Here is a 15,110-nt window from a genome sequence, read left to right on the forward strand (position 1 = left end):
ACATCCCAAACAGTGAGGGTTTTAAGGTCATCTTCCACTCTGTGACACTTTTATATTCACGTGTCATTGATGCTGGAGAGCTTTTGTTTTCAAGTCATGAATTCCTGAGAAACAGATTCTGTTGTAAGTGGTGATAGTGGGCTGCTCCCAGGGTCTGGTGCACAGACTTCTTGATCAGCGTGTGGGAAGTCCCCCTGGTAAGGTGACAGTAGAAAGGCAGGGCTGTGCAGGGGACAGAAAATCTGCATGTGGTTTACAGGGGACATCATCGCAGATTTGGGAGGACCCAAGAAGTGTGCCCCCCAAGGACTGCAGGGTGGACTGGGTGGACTGGGTGGCAGGGGTGGGACCAGAGCTCTTGGAGGCAGACCCCGTAGCTCTGTCCTCTGGGTGGTGTCCGAATGCATGTCCCTCCCCAGGGCTGCTGTCCAGTCGGAAAATCAGAGACAGAGGCCGCACTGATTGCCAGGCTGGCCCTTCCACAGGACCCAGACCCTGTGAGTTCATTGGGGACAAGCGAGGGTGAGGACACATCTGCATAGGTATCTCCTCCAGGATGAGGTCAAGGTAATAGAGGCCTGGTCACACAGTCCCAGAGACCGCAGCAGGGACTGTGTGAATCATGGCCTGGATGCCTCTCCTGCACAGGGTCCTGTCTGGTCCAGTTAGTTCCCCTGGTGGAGCCAGGAAAGGTTTGCATGTGCACAGAATTCCTCTCTCAGCTCTGCCTCACCTAGCAAGTGCCTCATCTAATAACACAGTGATTTAAAATAAAAATCCCAACTTTACCTCATTGATTTCAAGGCGTGGATATGGCTGAACTTCCTAATAGATGGAATGGGTGTAATCTGGGATTTCATGTTGTCAGCATTCTAGAGAGTCTAATAAAAACGTTCAGCTTATGTTTCAATAAACCACCCTCCTGCTTAATAACAGAATATCAACCCATTCATGTTTCAACAGTGTTATTCAGATAAAATCCACATATAGTACTCCACCCCCATGCAGTGTATTTCATTGTATTGTCTAATATAGCCATAGACTCACACCATCAATGTCGAATATGTGACACTGTACGTGACAGTCTGAGTGAGGGAGTTCTTGTTGATTTGTTTAGTTTCATTTGTTTCATTGTAAAGACGGCTTTCGTCCTGATGATGTCTGGGTCATGGCCATGGCTTACTGGTCATGCATGAGTAGCTCTTTCTCTAGAGTACAAATCTGCTAAATCACCTCTTTAATTTTGGAATTGCAGAATCCAGCTGGGACTCAGTAGGGTGCTGGGTGACATGGGGCTTTGCTGCCATCCAGCATCCAGGCAGATGCAGTAAGAGGCAGGGAGCACGTCCAGTCCCAAAGTTCCAGTTGGGAAGCTCCTCCTGCTGCTCCTCAAGGTCCCTGTGAAGCAGACAGACCTGCTACCTGCTCCTGGCCCTGCCTGTGGTTGTGACTCCGCTGTCACTTCTCTCCCCAGTCCTGAGAGGGGGAAGCCCTTCTGGAATCTGAGGGTCTAAGGAAACCCTCAAATGTGCTTCAAGTCAGGTCAGCCCTCAGGGGTAACATCACCTGCTTGCAGCAGGTGAACCGTCCAGGAGAAGCTGTGGAGGGAGAAGGAAGCTGCCTGAGGTGGTCAGAGGCCCAGAGGTGACCTGACTTAGGTGACCGTGTCAGGGTCCAGGCCTCGGACCAGCCTGGGAGCTTGTCCTGGCCAGTCTCTGACCATCTTCCCAGATACACTTCATTCTCTTCTTACTCCTCCTCTTTCTACATTCCTTAAAGGAATTATTATTTTCAGCCTGGAAGTGATCAAACGCAGAGTGAATGTTATCTAAACACAAACCAGATGTGATCACGAATATAATCATTTACCTTCTGATGCCTGATGGAACATCCCTTTATACTTCAGCACCGAGTGTGGTATTTGGAACATTACTCTACAGAAAACTGATGGGGCATCACACAGTGTGTCCAGTAGGGCAGCCCCTCTATACACAGAGCAGTGGGACCCCAGTGGCCCCTCAGAGCCCTGGGAATCTGTGTCCATCTGTGTGGACCCAGGGCGGGGCAGCCCCCACATTCCTGGAGTTACTGAGGTCATTGCACAGGATGTGGCACTTCTGGGTCAGAAGGAGACACGGGCTCCTGTTGTGTCGCCTGGTGCAGGAACCGATAGGGGTCAGCACAGCTGAGGTCTCAGGAAGAGGGAAGGTCATCTGTCCTCACCCCAAGGTCAGGAGCATTCCCTGAAGACTTGGGAGGATAGGACTTGGGACGCAGTGATGGAGGCTGTCCATCTTTAGGATGAAGAACATTCCTTGATCCAGAACAAAAAAGAACCTCAAGGGTTTCTCCAGAATTTTCTTACGATGAGGGTACAGAGGAGAAGATTAAACAGGAGGATCTTATTGAAGGTATTGGGTGTGAGATGATGAGAGCAGGCATGTCTTTGAGAAGTTGTGTAGTTTGGGTAATTTCAAAATTCCCCACAATGTGTATTTGTTGACTCACTATCCCTACCTATGATGATATTACTTGACCTGTGATAAGAGCCACTCACATTTGCCAAGGCTTCCTCCCAGGGTTCTGCCAAAGGGTGAAATACCACTCCATTCCCCTAGTCTGGGGTGTGAGCTGAGCTCCAGCACCAGGGCTCAGGGAGGGGCTAGGCAGTCCCTGGATGGACACACATTTGCATGGACCGCCCCTCCCCTGGCAGAGGGTGGGGAGAAAAGGAGGCCTGGGCAGCCCAGCCCCACTGTGGGCTCAGGGGCTGTGTGCACCATGGCCTGGACCTCTCTCCTCCTCGTGCTCCTCTCTAACTGCGCAGGTAGGGACGGACTTAGGGACACAGGTCATCCCTAAAAATTACTCAGAAATCAGAGACCTTCACATGGGTTCATTCATGCCTCTTCACCTGTGAGTATTTGTGTCTGCAGGTTCCCTGTCCCAGCCTGTGCTGACTCAGCCGCCCTCCCTCTCTGCATCTCCGGGAGCCTCGGCCAGACTCACCTGCACCCTCAGCAGTGGCTTCAGTGTTGGCAGCTATACCATATCCTGGTACCAGCAGAAGCCAGGGAGCCCTCCCCAGTATCTGCTGAAATATAAATCAGACTCAGACAAGCACCAGGGCTCTGGGGTTCCCAGCCGCTTCTCTGGATCCAAAGACACCTCGGCCAATGCAGGGCTCCTGACCATCTCTGGGCTGCAGCCTGAGGACGAGGCCGACTATTACTGTGCGATCTGGCCCAGTGGTAATGCTCCTCACAGTGACTCACACAGATGGGGAAGTGGGACAAAAACCTCAGACTAACAGAGTTTTGGTTCACAGCAAATGAACATTTAAAAATAACTCCTCTATTTCCAAACTTTACTTGAAAGTATCTCCCGGTTTACAGTGGGTCTAGTCTCAATGTTTTAGTCCAGGTTTCTGAGTCTCAGGAAAACAGAACCAATGCAGAATAGATTATTCATTACGTCACTGAAATGTTACCTGTTTCCCAAGTGTAGTATAACCAGAGCATTTGACACTGCTGTTTTTCTCTTGAAATAAGGAGAGAGATCCCTTTTATTCTGCAGTGCCTGGGGACCATCGCAGTGGGGTACTGTCCACCACAGCAGGGACCCTGCTGTCCTGGAGGGCAGAGCAGTGACCTTCCCCTTCCTGCCAGGCTCCCAGGGGCAAGGCTGGCTGAAAACCATTGTGTAACACTGATGAGGTGCTAGGAAGTGAGATCCTGGGCGCAGACTCAGGCCCAGGAGGAATTCCATGCACAGAGCTGGCCTGGAACCTCTTCTGAGTCCCTATGCCTTCAGCTAAATCAGTTGAACATGGTTATCAAAGGGGCCATTAGTGACCTGTAGCCCAGAGATGGCTGTTTGTGTCCCAATAGGGTGAGAATGCTCCGCTATTGCTGGGGAAATGCTGAGCCTGCTCCAGGCATGTGGGTGAAGTGGGTCCATGGATGAGATGCCGTCACAGCTGCCACCACTCAGGACCATGGGGACACCTGTGAGTGGGGTTTCCTGAGCCCACAAGCACTGACTGCGTCTCCTGTCCTCTCCTACCCCACTGGAGTGTGTCAACAATGAGGGGTGGGGGCTGGGCTGTGGGGCAGCAGGAGCGCCTGCTCCCCCCGCTGTTCCTGTGTCACACCTCCTGTGGGGCTCTCGATGAGCCCAGATCTGACATGACCTTCTCCTGAACATATGTCCACAAACACATTGGGCCTTGACATGGTAATGGTCCCAAAATCTCAGGTCAGATCACCTGGGATTTGGTACCTGGGAGAAAGGTCCCTGAGGGTCATCCTTTCCCCAGGTCCTACTTGGTGCTCACGGCCTCTTTGATCCCCTGTGATGACCACCCTGATGAGGAGGCTGATCAGCACTGTCACAGGACTTACTAACCCCCAGCCACAAAGAGCTCCCATGACACATGGACGTGAAATAAACATCCGTCCTCCCCTGTCTAGTGACCCATCACTGTCCTGTCCCCGACTGTCAGCAACACTCATTTGGGCGTTGGCTTCTGTTATCACTTGTGCTGTCAACCCAGACAGGTCACAGTCTCACCCTTGTCTATCTTTATGGGCTCAAGATAAATGTCTCATTTTCTATGTGGTTTCCTAATGTGAACAGAATCACTGTGTACCCGATTTCAGAGTTCCTGGTGACATGACATCTGCCACCTGGCTTTCCTGGGGCCCTCTGCTCCCAGGCAGGAACCCAGACACCTCGGAGGATCAGGAGACACTGTGTTGTCTGTCATGGCCACACCGGAGAAAGGATCCGCATGATATTTAGATTCAGATTTGAACAGCTTCTCCTTTTTATGTTTCAAATACGTCACCTTCATCAAAATCACTGGACTAAATTTTCTACAATATGCAGTTTATTTTCAATCTACAGGATTACTAATATTGGAGGTAAAATTACAAGTGAGTGACAATGGGCCCTGTTTTTATACTGTGATGTCTAATAAAATGAGAAATGAGTTCTGTTTACTTTCTTGTTTGCCATGACAGCATTTTAAATTCTTTATCCCTGTAGTTTCAAAGCTCAAAAACACAAATCCGGACTCAGGTGGACTTTTTCGTTAACTTTAGTAAATAATTTAAGTGGGAAATAATAGTGAACACACAGCTTGGAAGAAAACAGAGGAGAAAGAACCTTTCCCAACATTCTCTGGGAGAACATCTTCTCCTGGTTACTCCAAGTGGACAAAAATCCTCACCCATGATTCCAGCCATTCAGGGGTGAGCTGAACTTGAACTTCATCACTCAGCCATGAGACTGAAGGAAATGGCACAAGGCAGAGCTAGTCTGCACCCACTCCCGCACACCTGATAGTGGATGTGGGAACTACTGAGGCCACAGCCTTGAACCCCACCTGCATTAACAGCACTGAATAAGGGGTGCAAGACAGGGTTGGAGGAGGAGAGTTAGCACTGCAGGTGTCCTCTCCCCTCCCTGGTGTCCAATGAGGCCAAAGAGTCCAGTGAGGAGTCAGTGCCCACCCGCACTGAGCACAGAAGCTCCCCTCAGCCCTGTGCATCTCTCCCTGAGGTCAGCAGGGACCCGCAGTGGGTTTGTCTCTCACTCCACTTGAAGGGAACCAGCAGGTGACGTTCACCGCCTCACTGTCCCCAGGAAGGTGTCAGAGCACAGAGCAGTGGAATCAGGGTTCCACCTCTGCTGGGGCCAGGGGGAGCTGGACATCCACCCCCTGACCTTCTGTGCTGCAGTTCAGCAGGAGGGAGGCCTGATGAAGGACAGAGGAAATGAGACTCAGGGGCTCCCCCTGTGACCTCCCACAGTCCAGCATCCAGTGTAAACCCCACTTGACTTTTCAAGAACCAGGAAATAAAACCTTGATGAGAAGAGAGACATGACCCAAACACTAAGATGACTTCAATGAGGAAACACAATGACAGATATTAGTCTGGCAATGACCCTAAAATCCACCTGAAGGGCAACAGTGAACATTTTTGGTACAAATGGAAAAAGAAAAAAACTCAGAATTTAAACAGAAGTCATGAAAACGAAGCAAATGGGAATTATAGAACTGAAAAACACAAAATGTAAAATTAAAAAAGAAAACTGTGCAAGAAACCAGGAATAGGTCAATTTGTTTCATTTGTTTGTTTATTTATTTACTCATTTAAGAAGGGCACCATGCTTCTGGTTTCCACCACCCTGAATGTTCCCTAGAGGGCGTCACCAGGAGGTGCTGTGGGTCTTCTCAGAGGGGCATGCCTGAAAGCAACTCAAGCGGTTCTAATGGAAAGGGCCCTGTGCCCACATTCATGGCCTCAGTTAGACCTGACAGACAGCAGGTGCTTCCCCTCAAGGGACAGACTGAAAGCTCATACAACCACTGTGTTGTGCTCACAGGAACACTAAGAACTGTCTTGATGACCCAGAATTGAATGGTATTGTGTGATCATATTTGCATAATGCCCCACGAAACACACCCCTCACCCAGGGAGCTGAGGAGGACATAAAGGGACAACCAGAGACCAGGCCCAGCCTGAGGCCAGGGAATTTAGAAAGTGTCCACCATGGCCTGGACTCTTCTCCTCCTATTCCCCCTCCTCACCTTCTGCCCAGGTCTGCGGACGCCTCAGAGACCAGCCTTTCGAGGGATACCTCTTCCTTCTTCCTTCTTGACATGTGTTATTTTTCATTTCAGGGTCCCGGTCTCAGGCTGTGGTGACTCAGGAGCCCGCACTGACTGTGACCCCAGGAGGAACAGTCACTCTCACCTGTGGCTCCAGCACTGGAGCCGTCATCAGCAGTAACTATCCACACTGGTTCCAGCAGAAGTCTGGCCAAGTCCCAGTGACTCTGATTTATGATACAAGCAATAAACACTCCTGGACCCCTGCCAGGTTCTCAGGCTCCATCGTCGGTGACAAAGCTGCCCTGACCCTGTCGGGGTCCCAGTCTGAGGACGAGGCCACCTATTACTGTGCTCTGTGGCACAGCAACCATCACCACAGTGACACATGCAGGGGGGAAGTGAGACACAAACCTAGGGTTCAGTGCATCCGCTGCTTCTCCTATGCCCCATCCTATGCTCAGAGAGGCTGGTCTAGAGAGTATGGGCTCAGAAGGTTTGCTCTTCACAGCCCCAGGATGTGGAATGGGATCGACATTTCTAAGCCATGACATTATTTAACCCACCTTTTCAGGAAGACAAAGCCCTCTTTAAAACAGAAACAAATGTCATCAACAATTTCACAGGTAATGGGCAGGACAGCAAAGAAAAGGTCATTCCCACCTGGACACACGCACACACAGACAGTGAGATGTAACGGTGGGTTGGCCAGCATTTAATAACCAAGACACACTCCATAATCTGGTGTGAAGAAGCAGAGGAGGCAGAGACACTGGGAAATGGAGCTGAAGCCCCCTTCCCAGAGGAGTGTCCTTGCTTGTCTTCCTTCCCCAGCCTCTGTGGTGCTTGAGGGCAGGAATGCCTAAACTCTGTTCTGGGTGAAAGCAGCTGCCTGTTCCAGACAACTGATTGCAAAGCTATGGGGAGAGCAGACAGATTGACTACAGGGCTCACAATTCAAGACGTTCTTCACAACTGGTTCCACTGTGTTTATTTAAAGAACAACTTCGCTTATTTTGACTGTAGAAATTTCTTTGTAGGCTCCTTAAAATACTTCCACAGAAAGATTTTCCTTCTATTTACGTAATTGTTCTTGTTAGGGTAGGCGGGGATAGGAGGAAGCTCTGGCTGGACTTTGCCAAGACAGACATCCTCACAGTAACCTGAGTCCAAGGAAGAGACCACCAATGCTATATTGCTGCTTTGTTCAGAGGGCACCAATCCCCAGCTTCCACTGTGAGACAAGGAACATAAAACCCCACCACATTCCCTGCTTGGGCGCAACTTCTCCTGACCCCACTCTGCAGACTAGGGGAAACTTGCCCGGGTGCACAAACCTCAATAAAGCTCTTTAGTGCCTATTTTATGGCTGATTGGCATTTCTTTCTCGGGGGAGCCTAAGAAAACCTCTCAGTTCTCTCCCCATATGGGGTGAAGGCAGTTTGGGGGGTAAAGGCAGTGGTTCAACTGCCTTCATCCCCTAATTGGACACACTGTGGCTTTCTGCATGAAACTATGTCCCAGGCCTACAATTATCCTTTATCCCAAATAAATGCTTGTAGTCTCTCGCATTGGCTTTTAGTTTGAGGAGAACATTAGTAATATTATACAGCCATTATATATAAAGAGAAATGCTTGTGTGAAACATAATAGAAATGTAATAAAAAGTAGCCCACATCTTGAGAAGGACATGGGATTGGTGCACATGGGCATAGGAACTGATTTCTGGTACCTGTTACCAGTTAAAAATCTAGACCAGGTGCTAAGCAAAGGGGTGGGGCATCCAGAATGGGAAGTGGAAGAAGAGAACAGTGAGCATCCTTATAGCTTAAGACCAGCTCTACCAGCTGAACCTGTGGTTCTTCCCAAGCATGGCATCTTGCAATCCCACCTCCCTCAGGAAAACAGGGAAACCAGATTCCTACAGCACATCCTCCTGGGACTTACTTCAGAAGGTACAGGGTCCAAACAGAGCCAGCGATGATGCCAGAAGATGCAGGAGTGCCCTGCTGTGAGCTCTTTCAGAACTGCTCCTGCCTTGCCAGACGGCCGGTAGTCATCCCCCAGTAGGTCTGAGCCGATACTGTTTCTGGATGTGCAGTAGGGTGAAGGGTTGCTCATGTCTCTTGTAAGGACAGTGGTAGAAATTGGGGGTTGGGAGGGTCGGACAAGAGTTTAACCCAAAGGTCCAGAGGTAAGTTTCAGTTTAGGCACCAGGGTCCATGGGTGCTCATTTACAGGTTACAGACAGGAGATGGGAGGAAGGAGACAGGACCCAGTGCCGGCTGACACCAAATGTTTTGAATGAGATACTAAAGATTTCTGCTGAGCCCTGGCTGGTGAAGCTCAGTGGATTGAGCTCAAGCCTGCGACCCACACGATCACGGTTCGATTCCCAGTCAGGGCACATGCCTGGTTTGCAGGCTAGTTCCCAAAAGGGGACTATTGAGAGGCAACCATACATTGATGTTTCTCTCCTTCTCTCCTTCCCTTCCTCTCTAAAGATAAATATATAAAATCGTTTAAAAAAGATTTCCGCTTAATTATTATAGAGACAGTATGTATGAGAGATTTGTCACCAGACAGGGGCCTCACCAGATGTGCAAATGTGAAATATAACCGGTAAGTATGCAAAGAATACAATAAAGTGAGGATGAATAATAGACCAAAGTAGATGGGGTAATTGTGTAGATGGGAATAGGCTTGTAGCTACCCAGAGTGGGACAGGGAGGTGTGGGGGCTGCAGACATACTGTGTGCAGGACATTGAGAACAGTAGCATCATTGGAATTTGAGAGGCATGTGTATCTCAGCATGTCTCAGGAATGAGACATAGTTGGGGCCTCCATCCGGGAATGAGGGACTGTGCTGTGACTATACACAGTGGAGTGGATCAGAATCACAGTGTCTGGGGAAAAAAGAATCACAGTATTTGGGAGTCCCTCATAGACATGGGGATACAGTCAGTGACCCGCTGAGCTGCAGGGACCAGCTGGGGACCAAGGCCTTCAGGGAACATAGAGATGTGTGTCCTGCCAACACCAGGGGGCGCTGTGGGACTTTGCTGTGGTCCCTTCCCAGGTGCTCAGGGAGGACTGTTCACTCAGGTGGGCCTGGCTTTGCAGGCTGGGCTCTGTGTTCACTGCTAGAGACTCAGCATCTGTGTCCCTTGTGGCCTGGCAGAGTCCCCTGAAAAGGAACCTTTATGTGGTCTCAGCATGTGCTTCGTCCCAGGGATCTTCCAAGGGGTGAAGCCAACCTGCACCCTCCTCAGTCTCTGGTGTGAACTGACCTCTGGGCTCACAGGAGGACTCAGGGAGGGGCTGGTAAGTCCCTGGATGGACACACATTTCCCTGGATGGCCCATTCTGTGGCAGAAGGTGGGAAGAAAAGGAGGTCTGGGGTAGCATAAGAAGTTGGTCTGAGGTTAAGGAATCAAATCTAGGGGACATAGCAGAGTGGTCCCATCCCTTCCAGGGACCTGAAGCACCCTGAGTCCCTGAGACAAGGCACTGCAGGTGCTGAGTGAGGATGCAGGTTTGGGAGAATTCCAGGCACAGAGCTGTCCTGGCACATACTCAGGTACCTGAGTTGTGATGTCAGGGAGAAGGGCGTCAGGCAAGAACGGGTGTGCAGATTGGGTGCCTGAGGACATGAAACCCCTTTGTGGGACATGAGAGGATGAAGGTGAGGTCCCAGCTTTGCTCGAAAAACCATGAGTCTGCTCTGGAGAAGGTGGGCGAACTGGGTCCCTAGATGTGACTTTTCTACAGCTCGTATCTCCAAGAATCCATGAGAATTGACATGAGGGGTGTTTTCTGAGTCCAGAAAAACTGGACCGTGTCCTACCCTTCTTTATCTCCCATTTTAACTTTTATCCAACACAAGTTCAAAGGTGAACTTTGTAATATCAGGGAGCACAGCCTCCCCAGGGTGTGCACACAGAGACTCCAAGCAGAAAGGTCCTGTGGAAGCTCTCACCGGGGGAACCTCAGAGTCACCATGGGTGTCTCTGACACTAGTCCAGAACCCCAGGCAGGGCCCTTAAGTGTGTGATTTCGGAGGCATGGTGGACCCTCTTGGGTTGCACCCAGGCTCTCCAGAGTCAGGTCAGTGCACAAAACCTCCGCGATCAATCACACAGGGCTGCAGCCTGAGGAGGAGCCAGGCTGGTGGTCAAGGTCAGAGGAGCTGAATACAACCAGTGACCCAGCAAAGTGCGAGAACATCTGCCCTCCATTTCCCCCAGGACAACCCCCACACACCTGCCCCTGCCTGTGGGCAGCAGCAGCTCAGGTTTGGGTTCTCTGTCCCTCTGCTAGTGAAGCTGCAGGGACTGATGCTTCTGAGTCCCTCCACCTCTAGGAATGCCACAAAATCACTCCTGTTCTTCCTGCTCGTCCAATGGAAAGAGCATTTCTTTGTCACCAGAAGCTACAGTATCTCCACTCTCATGCTGACTGGGAATGGCAGAGAGAATCCCTCCTTGTGACAGCCAGGCGTTTGGGGTGCCCCGAGCCCAGTCCCGTATCTGTCCCCTGAGCCTGGCCCAGGATGTGCTGATGACTCCTTGAGCTCTGACATCGGCACACAGCAGAGCGTCCACTTTCTACTCAGGTCACACCCTCCAGGAAATTCTGGTTTCTCAGGCACAGGAGGGACCCCTGTTCCTTTCAGGCCCTGACTGGCAAGCTCATAACTTTTACCAGTACCAAGTTTAATAACACAAATCTTAATTATTTAAAGGTTTTTCAAAACAGTTCAGGTTTTTGGCATCTAAAGCCTATGAGGCAACCCTCAGTAGCATCAATTATCAAAAACACAAGGAAATTTCAAGAAAGCTCTGGTTTTTCTTCAAGGTCAACATTGGAGGCATTCTCACACAAGTTGACTATGACTCAGTGTGGAATGAGGCTGTTACATTGAAAAGGAGAAACAATATACACAAAGGAGATGTTTATAGTAAAGGTGTAGTTTTCAATCTTTAGAATGATCATAATTTTAAGATTAGACTGAAAAAGGGTACAGGGAAGAATATCATAATACATAATATAGGCAAAAGAGGAAAGAATGAAGTATCAGAATGGCACTGAAGGGGACACAAGGGGCTGCAGTGGAGAGCAGGAGGACACGTTCTCTCTGACGGTGTTGATTGTAGTGACAGAGAGGGACACAACCCACCAGTATCTGGGCAGTGGGGGTGGGAATCGAAAAGCAGTGTCACCAACACACACCAACAACACAGTGCCATCGAATAAGTGTAAATCCCATAGACTTTCTGTCAGTGAGAACCAGCAGAGTGCAGTGAAGGTTTTGATACTCGAACTTGGATTAAGAAGTTCTTATGTGTGAAATGGCATCACACAAGCAGAAGAAGCAGGAGGACATGTCAAGGAAACCTGAAATATCTGACAACATAAACACGGTGAATGCATCCTGCATGTAGCCGCCTGGAAGTCGTTGGTTATCTAGAGATAATAATGTCTTAGTTCCCAACCCCATGGAGTAACCCATTCATTCTCCTGTTCTGGGTAGTGACATCCCTAAAGTCCCAGTGCCAAATCAGGTTGCCCTGCAGGAGTATGGAGTGTGGTCCAGAGGCTGGTGAGCCCTAGATCAGAGACCAGCAGGCCGCACTGTGGGGCTGGTCCTGCCCGGACCAGGTTAGGAGAAGGCCAACAAGAGAAATAGGATCAAAGTGAGCCTGATTTAAATAATTGATATTCAGCTCTAATTGAAATATACATGGGGCCAGAGTTAATTACTTATTCAATTTATAACCTAATGAAGACACCAGGTGTTTGGGAAGTGCCCCGCCTGATTTCACAAGCTGTAGTCCCTAGTAACTAAGGCTGAGTAAAGGACCTTGGGACCATAATCTTATGTCCCATGAGCTTTAGTCAAGTTGGGACCATTAAGAAGACAAAGCACTTTCTCCATGGCAGGAACATTGCCTCTGCTCCATTTCACTTCACCCTCCTTGGCCCTGGGGGGATGACTGGTTAGCCAATGATGGGTGAGATTCCTCAAAAGAGGGAAGACCTAAGACAGGCATGGTCAGGAAGGGGCCCTCAGGGAAGGCCTTGGGAGGCTATAGAAGAAGTAGGGTGATGGACCCTTTCCCCCTGGCTGTGATATAGCCTGAGTCCTCTTCTGTCTGCAAGAAGTCTCCTAGCCTCTTCTCTGCCTTACTTTCCCTACCCAATTAAGTCTGAAACAACGCTGGAAGTGAGTGCTGGAAAGGATTGGTTCCCAAGGGCAATCAGGCCTAAGAAAAACTGCATAAAGTCCTATGAAACCTACTTTACTAATACCCTCAATTTAAATGATAAGGGTCCAGTGAGTTTCCCCAAAGTATTATGGCCCTTTAGCTCTCTGACCCTGACACAAAATAAGCCCTCATATTTCTCTGAATGTTATCTATTGTTTGATCATTACTGCCTGACAATGATTGGTGAGCTCTATGTAGATGCGCTGTATTTCTGTGCAAAGAAACCCAATAAAAGCCCATTGAGGAACAGGCTCTGGGTCCTTCTCCTTTGAGAGATGGGTCACCTTTCCTCCCCAAGCAGATCATGTGTTGGTAGGCTTATTGTCACCCAGAGCAGATGGGAGGGCTCCTCAGGCAAAGCCCCCTACTCCAGATAATAGGTAAACCTTGGCCAAAAGTATAGCCATAAGAATATACTTATTGTCTGCTATGACATTGAAAGAATGTATAATTGGGGGGCCTTGAAGTAATACAGATTAATCACTAGCAAGGGAGTAATCAGAGTAAAAAATAACACTGCCTTGAAATAGGGCTCATGCTCCTGTGGGACAGTCGCTGCTCTAGGTCTGACCCCCTCCAGGGGAGAAGACAGGAGGGAAAGCTGCGCAGTGTTGACCATGGACAGGCCGAGGGACACGGGGACCGACTCATCCTAGGAGTCTGAGTAGGGACATGAAATTGTCCTGGAGTGACGAGGACCCCCCATAAGGTGGCACAGGGACTACCCCTAAGGGAGCAGGTCAGGGAACAGGGCTGTGGGGAGGCTGGGTCTGTCTGTGATGGGCCTCAGCCCTCAAGTCACACAGTGGTGTGTCTACATCTGGGCACCAGGTGGCGCTTGGGGACTGTTTCTGAAGGTCTGGGGTAGTCAGAGCTGAGACCTCTGACCTGGAACTGCCAGGTTTCCTCTGATGAGGGCACACAGCTGTGACCTTGCCACGCCCTGGGCCACAACCAGGCTCAACCCTACCCTCCCTGAAATCCCCAGGCACAGGTACCTTCTGGAGGGCCCAGTGAGGGATAAGAAATTGGGAGGATCTTATTTGCATGAGTGGGCCCTCCCTTTCCCAGAGTATGAAGAGGGGAAGGGTGAGGTTTGGGAGAGGCTCTGCTTCAGCTCTAGGGTCACAGAAGGCAAGACTCCGGGATGGTCTCCACCATGGTCTGGTCTCCTCTCCTGCTCATCCTCCTAGCTCACGACACAGGTGACTGAATAAGGGACACGGGAAGAGACCTGGGGAGGACACTTGGGGGTCTTCTTTCTGCTCCTGTGTCTCTACCCAGAATCACCATCTTTGTGTTTCTCCCTCTTGCAGGGTCCTGGGCCCAGGCTGTGCTGACTCAGCCACCCTCAGTGTCTGGGAACCTAGGACAGAAGATGACCATCTCCTGCACTGGAAGCAGCTCCAACATCGGGAAGGGTGAATATGTGCAATGGTACCAACAGATCCCAGGAAACCCCCCTAAAACCGTCATCTATGGTAATAGCAATAGACCCTCGGGGATCCCCGACCGGTTCTCTGGCTCCAGGTCTGGCAGCGTCGGCACCCTGACCATCACTGGGCTCCAGGCCGAGGATGAGGCTGACTATTATTGCTCAGCATGGGACAATAGTCTCAGTGCTCCCACAGTGGTGCAGGGACATGGGGAAGTGAGACAAAAACCTGCTGTCCCCTGCAGTGCACTTCCCTGGTGCAGTCCCCACTGTTCTGAGATGATAGCTGCTTTCTCAGTTTGTTTGGCCTGAACTCAGGTCTGAGATCCACCACAGGGGACTAGGACGGGAACATCTGTCCATCCTTTGAACGCTGCCTCTGAGGCCTGTCAGTGGCAGCAAAGAGTGTGTAGTTTTCTCAAATGAGGGGAAGTTCCTGTGTGTCAGGGGGAGGCTGTGCAGGGAACAGAGTCTGTGACGGGCCAGGAAGAACCAAGGACATGGAATCCGGTTGTGTCTGCCTCAGTGCACGTCAGGAAGTCCCAGTGTGTGTGCTGTCACCAACATGTCCCCACTCAGTCTCTGCTGTCCCCATCACTTTGATGGCATCCACCCTGTGTGGCCCATGATCTATTCCCAGGATCATCTCTGGCAGCTCAGGCTCCTGGACCCTCACTGGGCTGAGAGCTGAGGACAAGGCTGCCTCTCACAGCCACCCTGTGCCAGTGGCCTCTGTGCTCACACAGAGCTGCAGCCTGTGGGGCCTGAGACCAGGAGAAGCTTGTT

General features: G+C 50.3%; 1 long non-coding RNA gene and 2 gene segments (V, D, J or C); all 3 read left to right on the forward strand.

Moving 5' to 3' along the window:
• Positions 1–2,717: 2,717 nt before the first annotated feature.
• Positions 2,718–3,310, forward strand: LOC118996685 (probable non-functional immunoglobulin lambda variable 5-48). The segment is given in 2 exon segments: positions 2,718–2,827; positions 2,937–3,310. Coding segments are annotated over 2 exon segments (420 nt in total).
• Positions 3,311–6,534: 3,224 nt separating this feature from the next.
• LOC118996686 (uncharacterized) lies at positions 6,535–6,865 on the forward strand. Its single transcript, XR_005068540.1, has 2 exons — positions 6,535–6,609; positions 6,692–6,865. It is a non-coding gene; the product is annotated as an uncharacterized LOC118996686 (long non-coding RNA).
• Positions 6,866–13,999: 7,134 nt separating this feature from the next.
• Positions 14,000–14,651, forward strand: LOC118996687 (probable non-functional immunoglobulin lambda variable 1-50). The segment is given in 2 exon segments: positions 14,000–14,094; positions 14,206–14,651. Coding segments are annotated over 2 exon segments (489 nt in total).
• The last annotated feature ends 459 nt before the right edge of the window (positions 14,652–15,110 follow it).

This window comes from Sturnira hondurensis, unplaced genomic scaffold (genome assembly GCF_014824575.4).
Source record: "Sturnira hondurensis isolate 20B ecotype Veracruz unplaced genomic scaffold, ASM1482457v3 Scaffold0011502, whole genome shotgun sequence".
Lineage (NCBI taxonomy): Eukaryota > Metazoa > Chordata > Mammalia > Chiroptera > Phyllostomidae > Sturnira > Sturnira hondurensis.